We start from the raw sequence: 18,835 nt of genomic DNA, 5'->3' as shown, positions 1-18,835 counted from the left end.
TTCCGGTAAAATTTCACTTCTTATGATTTTTTAAGAATCATTCCGGCCTGGGGAAGGGGTGGGGTCGACAATACAGAAAATTTGAAGGTGGAGAAATGCAATATGACAACCCATCCTACGGCATTTTGCAAATAAATGATTTTGCGATCTATTGGGGTGACTTTCGACACTATTCGAGGCAATTTAATCTGTTCGCTTTTGTTGGGGGTAATTTATAAATTTGTCATTGTTTTGGAACAATTGAGGGACGAGAATAGAATTTCCAGGGTTGCCTATTCACTTATCAACGTTGAGAAATCAATTACCAAAGAATATCGCGTGCCTAGTTGGCTCAGAGTTTGTTTGACGGACACCTGTTGCTGGTAACAGCGAGCCAGGAGGTGGTAGCCCTCTGTGTACTCAGAGGCCATGTCGCACTCTCTCTCACTCGACCACTTTCAACCAATCTCGAGCACTTACTTTGCTACCCCCATCGCGTTTCATTCGCCTTTTTTATTTGGCTCGACGGTAGTGGTAACAGTTTCATTTGGGGATTCGTCAATCTGACGCTATTGATTGAATTTTAAAAATAGTTTCCAAAGTTTTTATTCACTTGTACTATTGACTTGGAAAATATTATATTGCCGGGGGAGCCGATTATATTCATCGTTCAAAACCTCTGGTTCAATGCCCCACATTCAAAGTTAAGAGATTATTACGATAGGAATATTAGTTAATTTAATTTTAATGATGATTGGTGAAAATCTCGGATTTTTCATCAATTTTCCTGGAAATTAATCGCCTAATAATTTTTCATTTATTCATGAACAAAATTGCTGTCGAGGGAGAGGGAGGGGAGAGATTAGTTGAAAAGAAATTACGTGCATCGTCTTGGAGAAAATTTAAAATAATTTCTCAGCTATGAAGATTAACGATTTAGTCACATCCCACCCCTGTTTCCGTATATTTAGCTTCATCATCTAAAAATACCACTCGCCCACTAAATCCACCCGAATACCGATGGTTCAATGGTATATGCATGTTATATGGTTTACTGGCAATGCGTGCTAGTCCAAACGCCCCAGGATTATCGTAATAAATTATGTATGGCAACCTGGGGCTATCGCATTGTCGATAGTATAATTGGGTCGTCGAATCAGATAGACTACGTAATCGTTGAATATGTGATAATAATTATCCATTCGATTCAATTACCGTTGATATTACAATTGTTAAAAGTTTAATTAGGTACTCAAATCGTTTCTCCGAGGATATTTTGAAATTATCTCTCACGTTTTGCTGATTATCTCATAGATGACTGATTTTAGCGGAAAATTCGTGAATAATATTTTTGCGGTGAAGTGAATTTGCTACGAAAAATATTATGTCATATTTTTTCCTGAATTCAGTTTTTACAGAGATAATCGCATGCAGAAAAAATCATTGATCGATGGCTTGAATTTTGCAAAAAATATTGTCTCCACCCATTGAATTATTCTCCAAGTGACATGTGGTTTATCTAGTGGGTGTCGATGGCATCAAATGGACCAGAAGACAATTACCCTCCCCCACGGGATCATCCCTAGGAAATATAAAATGTTCATCGGACTGTGAATAAATTGCTAACCGCTTTCACTGCTAATTTTAAACTTCAATGAACTCAAAATTTCAAGTGAACGAAAAAAAAAAAAATTGTGAAATTTTCCACACGAGAGGATCATGTAGACCATAAATCGTATATTCATATGTTAATTGAATGAGTTTGAATGCCCGATGGTGTCATTAATCCTCAATGAGATCCAGTAGCTCGAGGGGTGGGAAGTATATACGCTGGATTGAATGAGAGAGTACACGAGTTTGTTCACCACAAGGGACAAGACACGTGACCTGCGGTTATTGTTGGCATCATCTCGAGTACCACTCCACATTCCAAATGATTTTTAGGGATATATTAGCGTGGGGGAGAGGCCTCTCGTCATGAGAAATCTCTATCCCCGCTTCCATTCTATCCTATCATTCATTTCCTTATTATTTCACTAATTATTCGGCTCATTTTTCATTGTTTTTATATTCTCATAAAGTTTTATTGGATTATTATTTAATATTTATCCTGCCTTTGGCCATAGAGGAAAAAATTCAAGTCAACTTTACATGCTCTCCCTTGTTAGGTAGATATTTTATTGATGAATAAAATTCATTTGTTAAATTATTCGTTAAATAATCCATGATATCCATAGACAAAGCCGCTGGGCATAGTTGTGTTACACAGTGCAATACGTGACACTTATGTGGCCAACTCACCCTTACTAAAAATAAAACAACCGGCGGGAGGGGCTAGGGGAGGAAGATGAGACTGTGAGCGGGAATATAACGCCAAGTTTAACGTTGTAAAACCTTTTACATATCTGTGTTAGTGTTCTATTTGCTTTGCGTGCGTGACTTTATTTACACATCGGACCCTCCTCGAGAAACCCCACAGGACTATCCGTTTTATTTTTCTTTGTTTTTATAATCCCAGATTCTGTACTAATATTGTTAGGAGGGCTGAGAAGAATTTTTTATTTGTTTATCCGAAGGTAATATAATTTTTTCTTCATTGATTATTTTTTTACTTATTTTTTTTCGTGGGAAAATTAATATGAGTAAAAGATGTCTCATGGGTTTGTCTCCAGTTTTCTGGAAAATTAATCGTTGGTGATGGGGTATAAAATTAATAAAAAATATCATTTTATTGTTCAAATAATATTCTACGAAAGTGAAAAATGTCCAGAAATCACCCCTTTGACTTTATGAGCCATCTTTAGGGTAAAATTTGTACGGGAAAATTGAAATAATAATCGTGGAGTTTTATGATTCTATTGGCGAGAATTTTCAGCCTCGTGTGCTGATCTGAGCAAACAAATTTCACCCCCATTGTGGATCCTGGGGTTTTGTGTACACTGGACAAACAGAAATTCTCGTTCGTGTACATTATCTCGGCATTGTGATCATGTGGGGTTAATGTTTGGGATTTTAAACTGAGTAAGGGGGGTAATTGTACAATTAATTCAGCACAGAAATAAGCACATTGAGGGGAGACTGTGCTTCAGATGATTTTATTCGTCTTAGATCCCCTAAAATGATCTGATCTTCCTTCTCGTACTGATATGAGGAAATTATCTAAGTCAGTTAAATTGTATCTTCTCCAGATAGCTTCAAATCATAACATTTCGACTCTTCAAAAAAATCATTTGAAAAATCAAAACATGCATGTGGCCATCTCATTCCCTAAAAGCCCTCACGTTCTCGAGTTTACTTGACTTTTCCTTATCCCCGCCCACAAGTGGCCTTTGAAGTTTCTCCAGATGCCCTCATCCACCGTTTTTAGTTTTTTTTTTTTTTTTAACGTTCCAACATTTTCTATTGCTTTATCAGTAAATATATTTCAAGCTCCAGAAGACACCCTCCGCACAGTGTAACCCATCGAGTGAGAGAGAGATGAGGTCGGTACTAAATCTCTCCCCAAAGCATCCCCACCGTTCCACCCCTAACTACGCCACTAAGGTCGCCTCCCCTTTCTCCCCATCCCCCTATCTCCCCTGGCGCTCCTTACTAGGCACTTACATTGGCGTAGAGCCCGAGGGATTCACCAAGATATTTTGTCTGAAAACATAATCCAGAGCATTGAAACTACACAATATGTTAATAGATTATATTTTAGTTTCTCCTTGGAATTTTCTCTGGTCTCTTGAATTTCTTTCAAAATGACAAATGGGTTCAATTAATCCTGATGAAAAATGATAATTATGAGAAATGATAGGTTTAGCTGTGGGTTCATATGGAAAATTATTTTTTTAATGGCCGAAGGACTTATTCCTCGTAGACAAGACAAGAATCAAGAGTTCTATTCTTCTAATTTTCAATATCAACGGGGCAAGATGGGTTTGGCTAGTGGATTAATCTCAATCCCACAATATTATCATAACTAATGGGGTAAAATGAATTTATGACCTGCGTTTGGAGGCAAATACTTTCCTGAGTACCTAATACAAACCTTTTCCTCCTCTCTTTATTGATACTGAATATGGTAAACACGTTTTATATATTTATTTCACTTAATAATAACCCCTCCCCTCTCTCCATCAGTTTTTTTTTCGAACAATTGTCCTCGATTAGCCTTAATCGGAATCTCTCCATGTCCATGTATGTGTTTATATTCACATTTACATGCCTCATATTGAGAATAAAAATGGTGAATGTGGCCATTGTCGTATGGTACAGTTCATCCAAATATAGAGTGGGGTAACGAATCTTGATCAGTTTGGTCTCGACTTATCTGTGGGAGTAGGAGAGAGGGACAGGGGGCGAAAGGGAGTTATCCATAATGGCGAGGAGAGCCTGTACACGCGGGTTAGAGTCCCTGTGCACGCAATTCCTCGGTTAGATTTTTAACAAACGAGTATAGAAATGTATATCCGTAGATGGGGAAACGAAAGCTAATGCGTCGACCTTATCGGGACGGAGAAATGCATTTTTAGGTTATGTCAATAATTCTTTTGACTTTTCGGCGAATCCAGGGGCTTCTCATTATTTTTTATATTCAAAAAATTTTTAAACACATGAATTTTGGATTAATTTTATACTCTCACCTCTACAATTTTCTAAACACCCCTCACAGGGCGACCAATTTAGATTTAAATATTTATAATAATCACCATAAATTATTTTTCGAACATCTCGAAGTGTGGGATGTGAAAGGTTCTTCTCTAATTCATCGAAAAAAATCCACGAACACTTTCTGACTATTTCCTCAACATTCTTCTACTACTTCATCCAAAAATTTCCATTATGGAACTCCTCGTGAGGATGTGCTCATGGCCATTGCCCTCTTCTATGTACACCATTGAATCATACATTTTTATTTCTTCTACCATCGAAGAATCGAAATGAATAAGTGTCATGACGATGAATTCACATGTAAGAAAGGGAAACGTCATCGGACGGAAGGGGGAATTCACAAATAATTATGTAACCTCGCCTCAACCAACTGTGTAAATGTTCGTCTCTCACATCGTCCAATGGCATCAAAAGGAGAGAAAAATAATATATATCGGGAGGAAAAAGAATTTGAAAAGAAATACATATTTCGAAGGAGGAAGTTAAGAGTACAGTGCAGCGTAAAAAAGTACAAATGACACGCAAATATGTGAGAAAAAATCGACTGATGACTGATGAAAAAAAAAAAAAATTGATATAAAGAAAAAATGCAAAAATTCATTCAGGACAATTTTTCGGGTTTAAAAATTTATTTAGAAACTGGTGAACGATTATTCATTCTATTGATGAAAATATTTGGCATTAGGTGAGGGTGAAAAAAATCATTTGTTTTGTACTTCTTCTAAATACTTCCTGACAAGGGTAAATTTGATAAGAGCCCGGGGAAGCCGAAAACAATTCTCTCTCCACGCGTGGGACTAATCGCTCGAGTGATTCTGTTTTCCGTTTAGTTTACTTACGCCAGTGGGGTAGAAAAGCACCCCTCCCTCCACTCACCGAAATATCTCGTTTTACTCCCTAGTATTCTCTCACTCTCTCCTTCTCTCATTCCCTCTCGTTCTCTTTCTCGTTCGGTTTTCTATCTCAACTCAGTCCCTGCAGTTAATGTGCTCCTGGGGGCTTCCAACCCTCTTTTCTGTGTCTTGTTCTCGTCGTACTTCCAACTCCACTCAAAACCACTTCCCCGGGATGTTGTGTTGTCCCTCATACCTGAGTCATTGAGTTTTGAATGAGATGAATATTTTTTTATAATTTTTCACGACATCTTGAGGAACGATAAGGAGATGTCGCAATTGTTGCGTCGATTTTTAAACATTTTCTAAGTTCCATATCCAAATAGAAAATAATATAATGAGGGGAAGGTGTTAGAAAGGTCGAAAATTATGTTTCTTCACGTTAATATTGCGAAAATTTTCGGTGATCCAACGCCCAAAATTTTATACCGGTTCACTGGACCCAAAAACTTACAGGTAATTTACAACAGGCTGTTGATACTCCACGGGGTTTACCCTGGAGAATTGCCGCAAGACCCCACGAGGGTTGTTTATTACCAGTAAACGCACTTGTTGAACCAAAAAAACATTCCAGATGTGACAGGGCTTCAGATGGCCAGGCAAATTTTACTGCACAGTTTTCCTCCACCAGGTAGAACAACTGTTCCAAGCGCTGGTGGTTCATTGTCACTGTCACGGACTGGCTCCTCACTTCTCAGCTGGAGGTGCATCAGTCAAATTTCATTATTTTACAATCTCCCCAAATACCCGACTCAGACAATTTGTAAACTGGGACCTGGCAGTGAGTGGACCCTGGTAATTTATAATTGTCCAGGCATTCCTAAATTATTTAATGGCCCAAGAGGCATGTGAATTTAACTTGACATTGAAAATCGTAATTTTTTCAACCACAAATCATTTTTGATTTTATTTCAATCAGAGCCGGATAATTTTCGTACTTCTATCCGTTTTATCGATTTCTATAAGAAAGAGAACTGTCGAATACTCATTTTTTAAAATAGTTTTGAAGTCTGGAATTTTTGAAGTGAAAAAAAATGGAAAAAAGGGGGGGATATTTCGCAAATCCACAGCAAGAAATGAACTACTGTCCCATAATTTTGACCGGCGATGAAAAATAAAATTTTTATTGCTGGAGGGACTTTCAATGCTGAACTATCGAATCTAATGCATTTGTCTCCAGTACTCGTTACTCACTAGCCGGATTTGAATTGGCCAGTGCCCACCCTAAGAACTAGAACTCTTGCAAACTCTCGCCAAGTGGGTTATACACGGGTTGGGTTGGGTAATTATAGGTCTCTCCCACCTTTATCTCATTCGACTGTTCGTGACTACTACGACACTAAAATTACTTTCGAATTTTCAGTCTATCGACGGCAACACTTGAGTCAATGAAAATGGGCAGGGGACGGGTGGAAGGGGGAATTTAACAATGGCCCATTACTTGCGACATTGATAATAAACAAAGTAGTAAAACAATGGGATGGAGTTGATAATGCATGGGAAATTTCTCTGGAAAAAAATCGTCAAGTCGCTTTTCTTTTTAATTAACAAAAATGACGAAATTACGTTTAGAAAAAAAAATATTTAAATAAATTTTTAGTTGAGAATCGCTGACCCATGGAATACGATGCCCAATCCCCAGCTTCCTGTCTTCGTCTGGTGGTAAATCTCCATCCGATAAATTCTTCCCCTAAAAGTGCCCTCTGCACAGTCTCACTCGGCCCGTTAATTTTCTCCGAAATCATCGGTGAATTTGGAATGAGGTGAATGAACTGCATGCAACAACAAACACATACTCGCGTCAACAAATTGTCAAAGATTATCAATTTCTCCGACAAAACTATTTTGCTCACTCATTTAAAGTCAATTTACCCCGATCCCAAATTGTGAAAAATATTTTGTCTCGTTATACGAATGATGGGAAATAAAAATTGGAAAAATAAAATCGATGGAGACAAATTCCGCATTTTTTCCCTTCGAGTCATGGCGGTCACGTGCGGTTAATTACAATTAGTTTCCGAATTTCATCACTCCCCCCGAATCCCTTTGAACAACAAAAAGATCCATTCACAAACAATTACTCGAATGCCTCCGGCTTTTCGACTCAACAAGTGGACCAATGTTTTCAGAACGGATTGAACACCCTGCCTCTTCTCACCCCTCATCCTCTATATTCAATCCGACGGAGAAAAATAAACCGATGAAATGTCAGGAAAAGCCGAAAAATCACAATTATCTAATTAAAAGATTTGAGAGTTATAAATCCAATACTCACAAAAAAGATACTCCAATTTCTAACCAGAGAGAAAATTTAATTTCAACCTCTTTTTTGCCGATCCCTTTTACCCTCTCCCCCCAGTTCTCTCCGTTGATTTCCATAATTTTTCAAATTTACATTTTGCATTTTCTATCATTTTTAATTACAATAAGTACTTCTTTCTACAGTTATAAATTTTTATTCACATAACTACTTTATCGATTCAATCATTGCATTGTTGAGTAAACAAAGTACTGTACAAAAAATAATAATTACAAAAAACGTAATCACTCTAAGAATTTCCATAAACAAGTGCCTTCATTTCCGCTTAAAAAAAATCCCTTAAACCAGAATTTCTCCTAAAATCCTCTGAATTCCCCCCAACCGGTCAAAAATACTCCGGAAAATTTTCCAACCCTCAATTTCCTTTCTTCCCCTTACCCAATTTCCGATGTTTCTCAACTTCACTCGGGGTGGCCCCTGCCTCCCCTCCCCCTGCGCCACCCATTCACCCCCTCAGCCTTCTAAAGTCGTCAGTAAAATCGAGAGAGACCCCAAAGAGAGACAGAAGTGAATGTGTGGAGATGGCGCTGGGCGTAAAGAGTAAAAAAAATAAAAGGGAGGGAGACTCCACGGAAATGCACGAGACAAAGAGTATCTACTCGGCTTTGCTCGCAACCCTCCCCTTCCTCCTGCCCCCCCAACCACACTCACGGCAGGGGAAATACTGAACGTCGATTGGCTGCTGACGGGAGTGGGGGGATTAACACTCGTCCTCCCCTCGTTCAGCGTCAGTCGCTCAGCGTATCTCGTCCGAGTTGGATATATTCCGGTCAGTCGTCGCATTTTTTTTTTCAATCTTCCGGTGAAAAAAACAGTTGTTTTGAGTTTTTCCCGGCTTCGAAGTTTCTCTCGTAGTGTTGAAGTAAATTATCACTGAATGAACGAATGAATTGGCCGGAGTTGACGGCAAGTGAACGAAAACGTGCGGAAAGTAACTCGTTGCAAGTGTAAATTTCAAGTTTTGTAGTTTGAATTGATTTTCCGTAGTGCCGAGTTAATTTTCTAGGTTAAGTCAGTGATTTGTCTCGGGATCCTAGGGGGGGAGCAGAGCCGTTGGAACAAGGGGTACATGTGCTAGTGGTTGATATTTAGAAAGTGGTGACTGTAAACAGAGGCGGAAAAGCTCGGGGAAGATCATTGGAAAATAAAAAAAACTGGTTTATTTTCTTCTCGGGCGCTACACAACGCGTCTAGTCAGCGCCATGTGTGTCCGACGTCTCAGCCTCGTGCTTGTTTTCTGATAGGTGACCAGTCGAGGAGAATAAGAGAAAAAATCCAAGAAAATTGAGGAAAAACTGTTTGTTGTGTCCGGTGAATGCGACAGGGCAAGGGAAAATTGCGAGGAAATACGACCACTTTATTTTTCCTGTCGTTTTTATAATTTTCTTTTATCCGAGATTTATTCACTGTGAATGACATAGGATACTGAATATTGTCAGGAAAATGGAGATGGAAAATACGCAGTTATGATAATTAATTGCGACCTGCATTATCGACTGGGGCGGAAATACAAATAGAGAAAAATATTTATTGTTTACCATTCGTTTGGATTTTTTCTTTTTCTCCCCGATACAGGGGGGGGGGAAAGTGATTGACTTTACATTCATTTTTCTGTGATAAAATGAAGAGAACCGAGTGTTTGAAGTTAAGTTCTGTGATTTGATACTGAAAAAATTTTTCAAACTCAAGATTATTCAGTGGGAATTATATCATTCGTAATCGTGCGATTTTTTACCTGTGGATTATAATATAAAATGCAGTCCAATACAATTCTGAGGGAGGCTGGTAATCCGGAGAAATTAATGGGCAATAACAACAATGGATCACCCGGTGCTGACATTATGTTTCAAATGGAGGACGAAAGCATGACGCAGCTTGGCAATGCGTTTCAATCGGCTTATCAGTCTATTGCCGGTGGTGCACAGGTAAATTTTCAATCAAAAATTACCCTCCCCTTTCCTGGATAAATCTGAGTATTGTCGAAGGTCACGATTGGTCGACGAGTCTCGTCTCAATCGACAGCCAGGGAAAGTTAAGCCGGATAATACAATATGTCCGTTTTGCCCCAGCAGTGTTCAAGCCACATTGAAATAAACTTTTCCTAGTTAAAACATCACTTGGAAATATTTCCAAAAATACCGGAGGTAAAAAAATTTGTGACCGGACATTGGAAGGGAAAAGTATCACAATTACAAGATGAAATCGTGATTGACCCTGAAATACCAAATTCAATTCATCCCAAATTAAAATGAAAATCGGTCACAAATTTCATGATTTTTTCAACGAACGCCACGAGGTGCGTTTCTGTGACGTCACAACATGGCGAATTATCACGTGGATGTACCCCGTAACACGTATTACATACATTTTCCTCAATTTTAGTCTCGTCAGATGAAAAAAATTTATACGAGTGATAAATATTGAGAAAGAAAATGAACTTCATGTACTTCACTGACTCTATGATTTCTACTCGATCTTCCAACACCTCCTTCCATTCAGCATTGTTTCGTTAAATGGAATTCCTATCTAATTTAAATGCGGCTTAGCCAGAAATAATGCGATTATGCGTTAGCTTATTCTGTTTGTTAATCTCCTTTGCACGCCATTGTTATCCGTACAGCGTTGAGGGGCGTGAGGGGATGAAGAAGGGCTGGCAAGAGGGATAGAAGCTCCTATTCTGCAACCTCCTCCATCTCCTCTCACTTCCTCCCCCTCCCAATCTACCATCTCTCTCTGCCGAACGTCGTTCTACCCTCCTTTGAGCGGTACTGTACATTATTTCGGTACAGTCCACCCGTTTGGGAGATCCTCCACTGGCTTATGAACTCCCAGAGGCTCTCAACTACCTGGGATAGGATTTTGGTCGGAAAATCTGTCGATTTCTAGGTGTCCAAGAAATCTATTGACTGTCAAATCTACCGTAGGATTAATGTCCCACGTGACAATGAAGATAGTGAATGTAGATTGAGGTTATCGCCACTCTGGAAAATTTATCGATAGGGGCATATATCAAAGATCGAATCTATTAGATGTCGAATGTACCAATTATCTTCATTCGACTGGTCAGATGAATTTAGGGGTGTTGGAGGTGGAGCTGAGTGCCGGTAGAGATGTGTAGGTAGGCTTGTCATGTTAATTACATTTTTATGTGTCTGTGGGGTAGATTTGCATGGTAGGTATTACTTGGTAGATTTACAATTAAAAACACAAGATGATGACGTGTGTCTGTCAACGAGTTCTCGAGTTATTTAATTTTCCATTTTTCGCGGTCCTGGGGAACCAATTTTGGGCAAAATGAGGTTATGACCAGGGTCTTGAGGCGGAAAGTTGGACGACTGATTTGTATTGGTTAAAAAAAATATTGAAAGGGCTTTAAAATATGTAGAAATTGATCCCGGAGATATTTCTCCCCTCGGTTTATTAAACGTTAACGGTATTCCAAGCGTTTTGTCGAAGTTTGTGCCGGCGTCGGGTGCGTAATTATGCTGGGCATTGTACCAGAGGGACCCTGAGAGAGGAGAGATGAGTGCCTCGTCCTCAACACATATTAACCTACACAACACATTGGAAAACTTGTACGTAGCCAGCAAACGAGAACGAGTTGAGTTTAATCGACTCGAATATCAGCTGCTCGTTCGCTGCCACTGGCAAATGCATTCGTATTAATGACAATTAAGGGGATGTGGACAATTGCATCATTGAGATATTTTCACTCGGATATATATTTTATTATTATGTTTTTTTTTTTCTCAATATTTTTTCTCCTTTATTCGGTTTCTCCGAAGGGTAGCCATTTCCGGTCTACCTACTCACCTCCCCCTTTGTGTATCCGGTCCCCAAAAACCCGTCTGACCACCGCAAGTAAATTGAACTGCTTTCAAACTCGTGAAAAAGAGATCATAAAGCTCCAAAAACAACAGAATGAAAGCTGTAAATCATCAGGGGATATACCTGTGAAAGCGGAGGGCTTTGCTGGTCTTCAAGATTAGCCTGAGATAATGTTTTCGACCCTAGGGATTATCTATTTACTATTTTTCTTATCCCTGGGTCAATTACTCGATACAGTTTTTGTAATTACTATTCCAGTGCGTCATGAACAAAGTCATCTTTATCTCCAGATCAATCTCTGGTACCTTAAGTTTAATCTCCAGATTGCTCTTACGATTCTTAAATAATTATGATTATCGTCACAGAAAGTTAAATGGTCTTTATATTTTTTCTTTTAAATTTTATCTTAATGCTTTGGGCAAGATAATTAGTCATCTCCATCACCTGGAAATATATTTAAAGCATTGTTCAGCTCGAATGACTCAATTTTGGTTGATAATCACTGGTACTCAGCCGTTCTATATATATATTACTGTATTATATATGTATATATATTGCCATCAGTAGCCAAGCACAAGCGTTGTATATCTACCGTGTATGATCGCACTTGTACGTAACGCACAGAGAGGTAGGGCTAGAGGTATAACGGACAATAACACACAAGTACAATTGTACAAGGTTGGGAGAAACACGAGAAGGATAGGTGGATAGCCAGAGTTGAATGTGTTGAGGGTTTATCCAGCAATTTGGCTGGGACATACAGTCAAACTGAGGGGCGCAACATGTGTGATACATAATACAGAGTCAGAGTATTCACCCCTCTGTAAAGGCACTAATAGCGTCAATGCAGCCATTCTAGAGGAGTGGATAGAGTTATGATGTTCAATCATTGTCTTTTAGGGATTTCAATCAAAATTTAATTGTCCAGGGGATTATACTGTTCAACTATGATAAAATGAAAATAACTTGGTAAAATTCACTACCGATTGACAACTCCAGTAAATGCGTGTGTAGGTAAATTGTTAATTTAATTGGGATGATATGGGGATTGTTTACGCTTGGGAGACTTGACAGCGGGGAGGTGCGCGTGCCGGTAGATTTTTCGTCAATTGGAGCATTGAGTTGAGGGATTATTTTTTTTAATCTATCGATTTGAAGTGGTAGAGTTGACAGGTCATAGAACTGATCAATTTACCTCGTTTATGAATCGGTAAATCCACGAATTGCAACAATTTTTTCGGAGGAAAAATAATAGATCTGGTTTTAGAGCTTATGGTTAATTAAGACAGTCATTGGTAGATGAATGTTCCAGTTGTCATTAAGAGAAATAATAGGTATTCGCGACAAGTTGTAGATTTTCTATTTGCAATTTATATTTTCTCGCATATTTGCCGTTCGATAGAATTGTTATAGTACATGTGGACGTCGGTAGAGCAGTGATTCTGCAATTCTGGGTCTAAATAAATGTTTTTTTTTATTTATATGAATATGTACATTAGCATTTATATCTTTGCAATTGTGTCCCAGTTTGTCACTGTATCTATCGGTGAATGTGCGTCTGACAGAACGAGGCGTCGGGATGCCAGGGGTAACATGATGTATGTCCTGTGCCTAATGACCAAGTGGGCGTCAACCACCTCCCTCTCTACCTCCACCCACCCATTCTGCCAGTGTCCACCGCTACTAGCATTGTTAACAATGCATTAATGTCATTATCATTGTTCTCATCGCTAATACGAACGTTTTTTTCCTAGGATTCAATTGATTTCTTCAGCTCATTCATGCGTTACAAATCGCAATTTACAATGTAATTACAATATTCTTATGGTAATTAATTTTTTATTTGTTTCTCTTCTGTTTTAGGTGAGTGATAAACAGTATTTAACTTTGGAGAGACCGGTGGTGAGTCTTGAATATTTTTTTACACGGTTTTCGGGTCAATTCAGCAATGATTGTATATTTCAATTTTTTTTTTCGATAAGTTATCTGGGGCGGTCACGAGATTTTTGGTGGATAGCCAGGGAAATTTGACGGTGAAAATTCTATTTGATGCTGTAATCATATTAATTACTTCTTGAGATAATTATATACAAAAATTTAGTTTGAGAAATGTCTTTCAATTTTTTATGAGACTCATGAGATTAAAATGGAATTGAGATTAGGGGTTAGAGGCGTGAAATACTCTGGCTGTTCAACGGAAATTTTTTTTTTTTCATTATTTTTAATTATTACATTTTTCGGAGCCCCAAATTTTAACGAGAAAAATTCCATTTTCTCCGGGCCTTGGTCCATATGTAGTATTTTCTGAAATGTAATTTTGAGTGTCGAGTGTTGCGTCGGCGTCGGCGGCACGAAAAAGATGCCGCTAGGGGCCATATGGTGTTTGCCTGGTCCCAAAAACCCAACCCTCATCGATACCTCGGTTCCACTGATTAAGATTTTTTATTTCCTTCACATTTGGGACTGTAAAATTCTGTCTCCGTTGTACATATTTCAAATACATCAATTCCCGGGACGAACATATTGAGCAGAACATTACCGTTTATTTGAAATTCAAATGGTTTTATTTATTTATTTTTTTTTTCTTTTGAAATCGTCAAATGATGGATAGAGTTTTCAAGGGTTATAGCCAAGGCGCACCAGAATCGAGACTCTAGTGGCAATTTATTGACTTTTACTATAAATACTCTCGCTATAGTTCCATCAGTCGAGTTTCGATGCTTATGGCCCCCACCACGAGCGCGATTTTATTTTTCTCCGAATGAAATGTTGATAAGTTCATGGAATAAGGGGGAAAATGTTTTTGCACAAACAATCGTAACAAATTTTCCTGTTAGAGAGTTAAAATTCAGTTGAAAAAAAATCCAAATTCATTTGGCAAGAAAAAATATATCTAAATAATTCTTCTACTTTCCAAAAAATTACATAACATTAAAATATAATAATTTATTGTCTTGAAACTACTATTGCACTTTTACCTTTCATACTTCATAAATTTTTTACCACACACATATATATGTTTTCTTTCCTAAAATGAAAAACAAATTATTTTTTCTTGCCACTTTGTTATTTTTATTGCGGATAAAATTTACAATGCAGTAGATTTTTCTAACCCAGAAATTCAGATTCAACGTACCCATGTTACTCGCAAGTCGAGTACCAGTAGTTGAGACCACGGCAAAACGTCGACTACACCATCACCCGGGTCATTTCCTGAGTGTCGGGAGGGCTTTACTCTCCTCTTACAACTCCTTTAATATATTTTTTTTCCACTACTTTTCTCTCCACTCGTCGGTTTAACCATCCAGGCCCTCTCTATATCCCGTGGAAAATAGTCAGAACCCACTGGAAAGGAAAATTACGGATGTAAAAGAAAGAGAAAAATAAAAAAAAAAAATAGAGGGCGTGGAGAAGGTATACAGGGAGAGAGAGGGAATATACAGGACGACCACAATCCAAGAAAGCATTTATCTCCAGCTGCGGTGTTTCTATCTTATATTGCACTTATGGCATCCTTGCGCTGTATTCCGCCGACATTTATTTCACCAATTGCTCGATTTTTTTTTTTTTTTTTCATCCAGTGAATTTGAGATAGTGGAGGGGGATTCCCAATCTGAAAAGCTGCTAGTATTGTTTTTGCTTTCATGGTTCTCATTATCATTACGTTTTTCAAATCGATGGTGTCTTAGGGAGTGAGAGGGTTAGGTTTATGGAGAGACTCCGGAGATATTCTTTGTAGAAAATTTAACGGCGAAGGGTAAAAATCCCACGTTATTGCTGTTTCGTGCGTAAGACAATAAGATTAGCTGCTTTAGATGGTGTGTAGTAGGTTGCCCCCGGTATAAACCAGTTGTCTCCCCTCTGCTGGTTTTAAAATCCACCACTAATCCTGGGTTCGGTGTGTGGAACTGAAACCTTCAGGTCACTGTTCGCTACCTGTCATGAATTTACGGAGGAAGGACCGGACAAAATGCTAATGAAGGTGACTACCAGATAAAGTTGCCAAAAGAAGTCATTAATCGAAACATTGTTGGACTGTAATTTAAAAGTTGAATTTTTTTCCTGATATTTTATTTAAAGAAAGGAAAACTATTTGCAACCGTAAGATGTCGATCTTCCTCTTGTCAAAGTTCAATCAGTTCAAATATCGTTATTTTCCTAGTGCCATAAAGTGCATTTTCACATCCAGTTGCATCATCAAACCACTTTTCTATTTCTATTTATTCAAAAATTAATTTGCGCCAATTTCTCAGCCTCGGAATATCCTCCCTTTCGTCTTCCACATTAGAAAATCGGCAAAAAATCGGTCAAACGATTCTCATATTTTTTTTTTCCTCTCCTCTTCCGTGAGAATTGATTTCAGGGGGCGATGGATCCTTACTTCGGGTTCTCCAGTGATGTTGTGTTAACAATGGGCCCCCAGACAGGTCCCTCCCCCTCGGTCTCTCTTTTTTTTTTCCACCCTTGGCATATACACTCTGGGGCTGCAGGTAATACGAGGGGGCGATTGGAAAATATGTGAGCGTTCGAGGGATACCCTGGGCAAAAGGTTGAGCACCCTGAAGTTTTTACTCATATGAAGAGTGACGAGAGAGAGAGAGAGAAGATCGGCCGGTCGGGCGAGCACCTGGCAGACAGCTGCTCGGCGCACGGACACAGGCGCACGCGCTACTCCAACATGAGCGCTACAGGTCCCCAAGTTTTTCGGGGACCCACAATCACGATTCGTGGGTTGAGGTATAACACGGGTTTTGTAATATCCATGAAGGTTATTTCGAAGGATTACAAGAAAACAAAGTATTATGGAAATTATTGGATCGCGAAAAAATGGACTTTATGGGACTGCGTGAGGAAAAGTGCAATTTTTCGGCCGCTTTGCGGGCGAAAGAACGAGTATTGTGAGACGATACGGTAAAGTGGTGTTTCGTTGTATAAAAAAAGAACTTATTTTCAAGAATTGACATGACAGTTTAATCCCGAGGGCGCAAAAGCAATTATCAGTCCCACTCCGATTCTCAATGAATTAATTATGTGGAATGATTGACTCAAACACACCTTTTCCTATCGGTATTGTACTATTTTCATTTTTGGAACCAATCGGTGGTTTAAGACCATAGATGATATGATGGTTGTGGCCTTGGGGAAAATATCCAATCCAAAAATAGGCTGACGACCCCACCGAAGCCATTATTTCCCCGAGGTAATCGAAAATTTTAAATTTTTGGGTGATACCGATTTTTCTTTGTATCTCAGGAAATTTCAGGGCAAAAGAGGTCATCAGCCGCTTCTACGATGGAAAAAGTTCCACTCCCATGCAGTCCCACCCTGTAGAATCTTGAAAAAATGGAATCGCCCCCTTTTCTCACACATACACAAAAGAAATTTCGTCTATTTATGGAAAGACAAGCGTTTAGAGAACAACGCCGGTGTCTTTGTACTCGCCCACACATTCCTCGTTATACATATATTTTAACTAGTAACCACACGTGTCTCAGCAGTCGGCAAAATTTGCAACAATTAATATCACAAGGGTTGTGACATTAAAACGACATGGAAAATAAACAGAAAGGCTAAATTTCATCGGGCAGTTCAATTAAAAATACTGAATAAACCAGGAAATATAAATACCCTTTCAACTCTGATTTTAATGCACGTGGCTATGACCAAATCGTATGTGTAGTAAATCAGATATGTAGAAAACCGTTTGCAGTCATTTGAATACAATGGGGAATAAACATTGGGTATTTACTACTGAAAGAGGGCTCGATATATGGTTTTTTAAATGGTCCGTTGGAATATTTTGATAAACAATTAGAAATTGAACTTTCAGATAATTTATTTTCTTTCTGAAAGAACCACTCGTTTTGCCCCGTAACTGATACCTCGATGCGGGAGAATGTTTTTTTTTTTTTTCAAATCCTGTTCCGTTTATCTACGAGTCACGTAGAGGGGACTAAGCCCTGGAGATTTGTTCGCTTGTGAGAGATTAACGAAAAATGCCGTCTTTTGGTCTAGTATAGTTGCTCTTCTTTATCGACCGGTCTCGCATAATTGGTTGTCAGTCAGGGAGTCACTGGTTGTGAAAGAAAACCCAGGCGGTACTGTCTTTTTGCCACTCCCATGGGGATTTCCGGACTAAACGAAATAAGACTCCGATTTTTTTTCCCCCAGGAAAAAGGAAAAATTTGCGAAAATTGGTTTTTAAAGGGGTTGGTTAGGTAGAGGTGATACCTTCGCGATTTAAAAAGAGGCTGATGACCACTGGCATTTGATTATTTACGGAGATATCGTGGAAATTTCTTGGATACCCGGTACCTCGGGAGAAAATCTGGCGCGAGAGATTGTCGGTCTCTTTTTGGACCGGAGGGGTATGACTTCTGTTTAGTAAAAAAATGTGGACTAAAATCGTGATCTATCGGTTGAGGTCTGTACCAGTCATACTCATATCCCGTGATAAGTGGTTCGTTCGTGGTATTTTATTTACCTTCATAATAGTTGATTTTTCAAAACTCCGGGGTAATAACGCAACTCGAGTTCAACTACCAACGAATGCTTTTATAGAGCAATTTGTTGAAAACATGAGGGTGAAACATTATTACCGGTCAAACGCACGCCGAAATATGTAAATCCCAACCCCACCAATGCTGAGAATATAGCACTCTCAGGAGGTGGGGGTCAATCGGGGGCAGTTATCCGGTGAAATTGAACTCGGTGGGGAAAAAATATTGTTCGTTTTATGTTTGGTAAAAAATAAAGGGATAAAAAAAAGACATTTTCTATTTCAGTCGATGTGATTTTATTGAATTTTCAACGGGCGGTCAAAAAACAAATACAAATAGCCAATGGTTTTGTCGTTCGGATGTTTATTTGAGAAATTTGGGCGCTTGTTCTACTGTTATTCATTTCTATGGGAATTAGCGAGTTGTATTCGCCGAATTGATGACGTGGACTCATTACTTTCTCGTAAGGCGAGGAGGGAATAAAAGCAAGAGAAGTTTGTGATGATAACAGAGTCCAAGAAGAGATGAGAGTGAGACGTCTCTGATAGCTACGGGTCATCGACGCGCGCCATATTGTCTGCTAGCTTCAGCGATAATTTAATTCGAATTATTTGCATAGTTTCGAGAAGATAAATAACCGCTTTTGTGGAGCAAGCACA

General features: G+C 38.8%; 1 protein-coding gene across 20 annotated transcripts in view; it reads left to right on the top strand.

Annotated features, from left to right (window-relative positions):
• Da (daughterless) overlaps positions 1–18,835 on the top strand; it is a 65,916-nt gene that overhangs the window by 20,122 nt on the left and 26,959 nt on the right. For 17 of the 20 annotated variants that reach the window (XM_064128992.1, XM_064128991.1, XM_064128995.1 and 14 more), the window contains exon 6: positions 13,540–13,578. The exons of 2 other annotated variants lie outside the window; for them this stretch is intronic. In XM_064128992.1, coding sequence (XP_063985062.1) covers positions 13,540–13,578 — 39 coding nt within the window. Of the gene's footprint in view, positions 1–8,575; positions 9,774–13,539; positions 13,579–18,835 lie in introns of those variants that run through there. One more of the 20 variants, XM_064128994.1, reaches the window with a different exon arrangement.

This window comes from Diachasmimorpha longicaudata, chromosome 10, assembly GCF_034640455.1.
Source record: "Diachasmimorpha longicaudata isolate KC_UGA_2023 chromosome 10, iyDiaLong2, whole genome shotgun sequence".
In the NCBI taxonomy this organism is placed as follows: Eukaryota; Metazoa; Arthropoda; class Insecta; order Hymenoptera; family Braconidae; genus Diachasmimorpha; species Diachasmimorpha longicaudata.
This window is presented reverse-complemented; position numbering and strand designations above follow the sequence as displayed.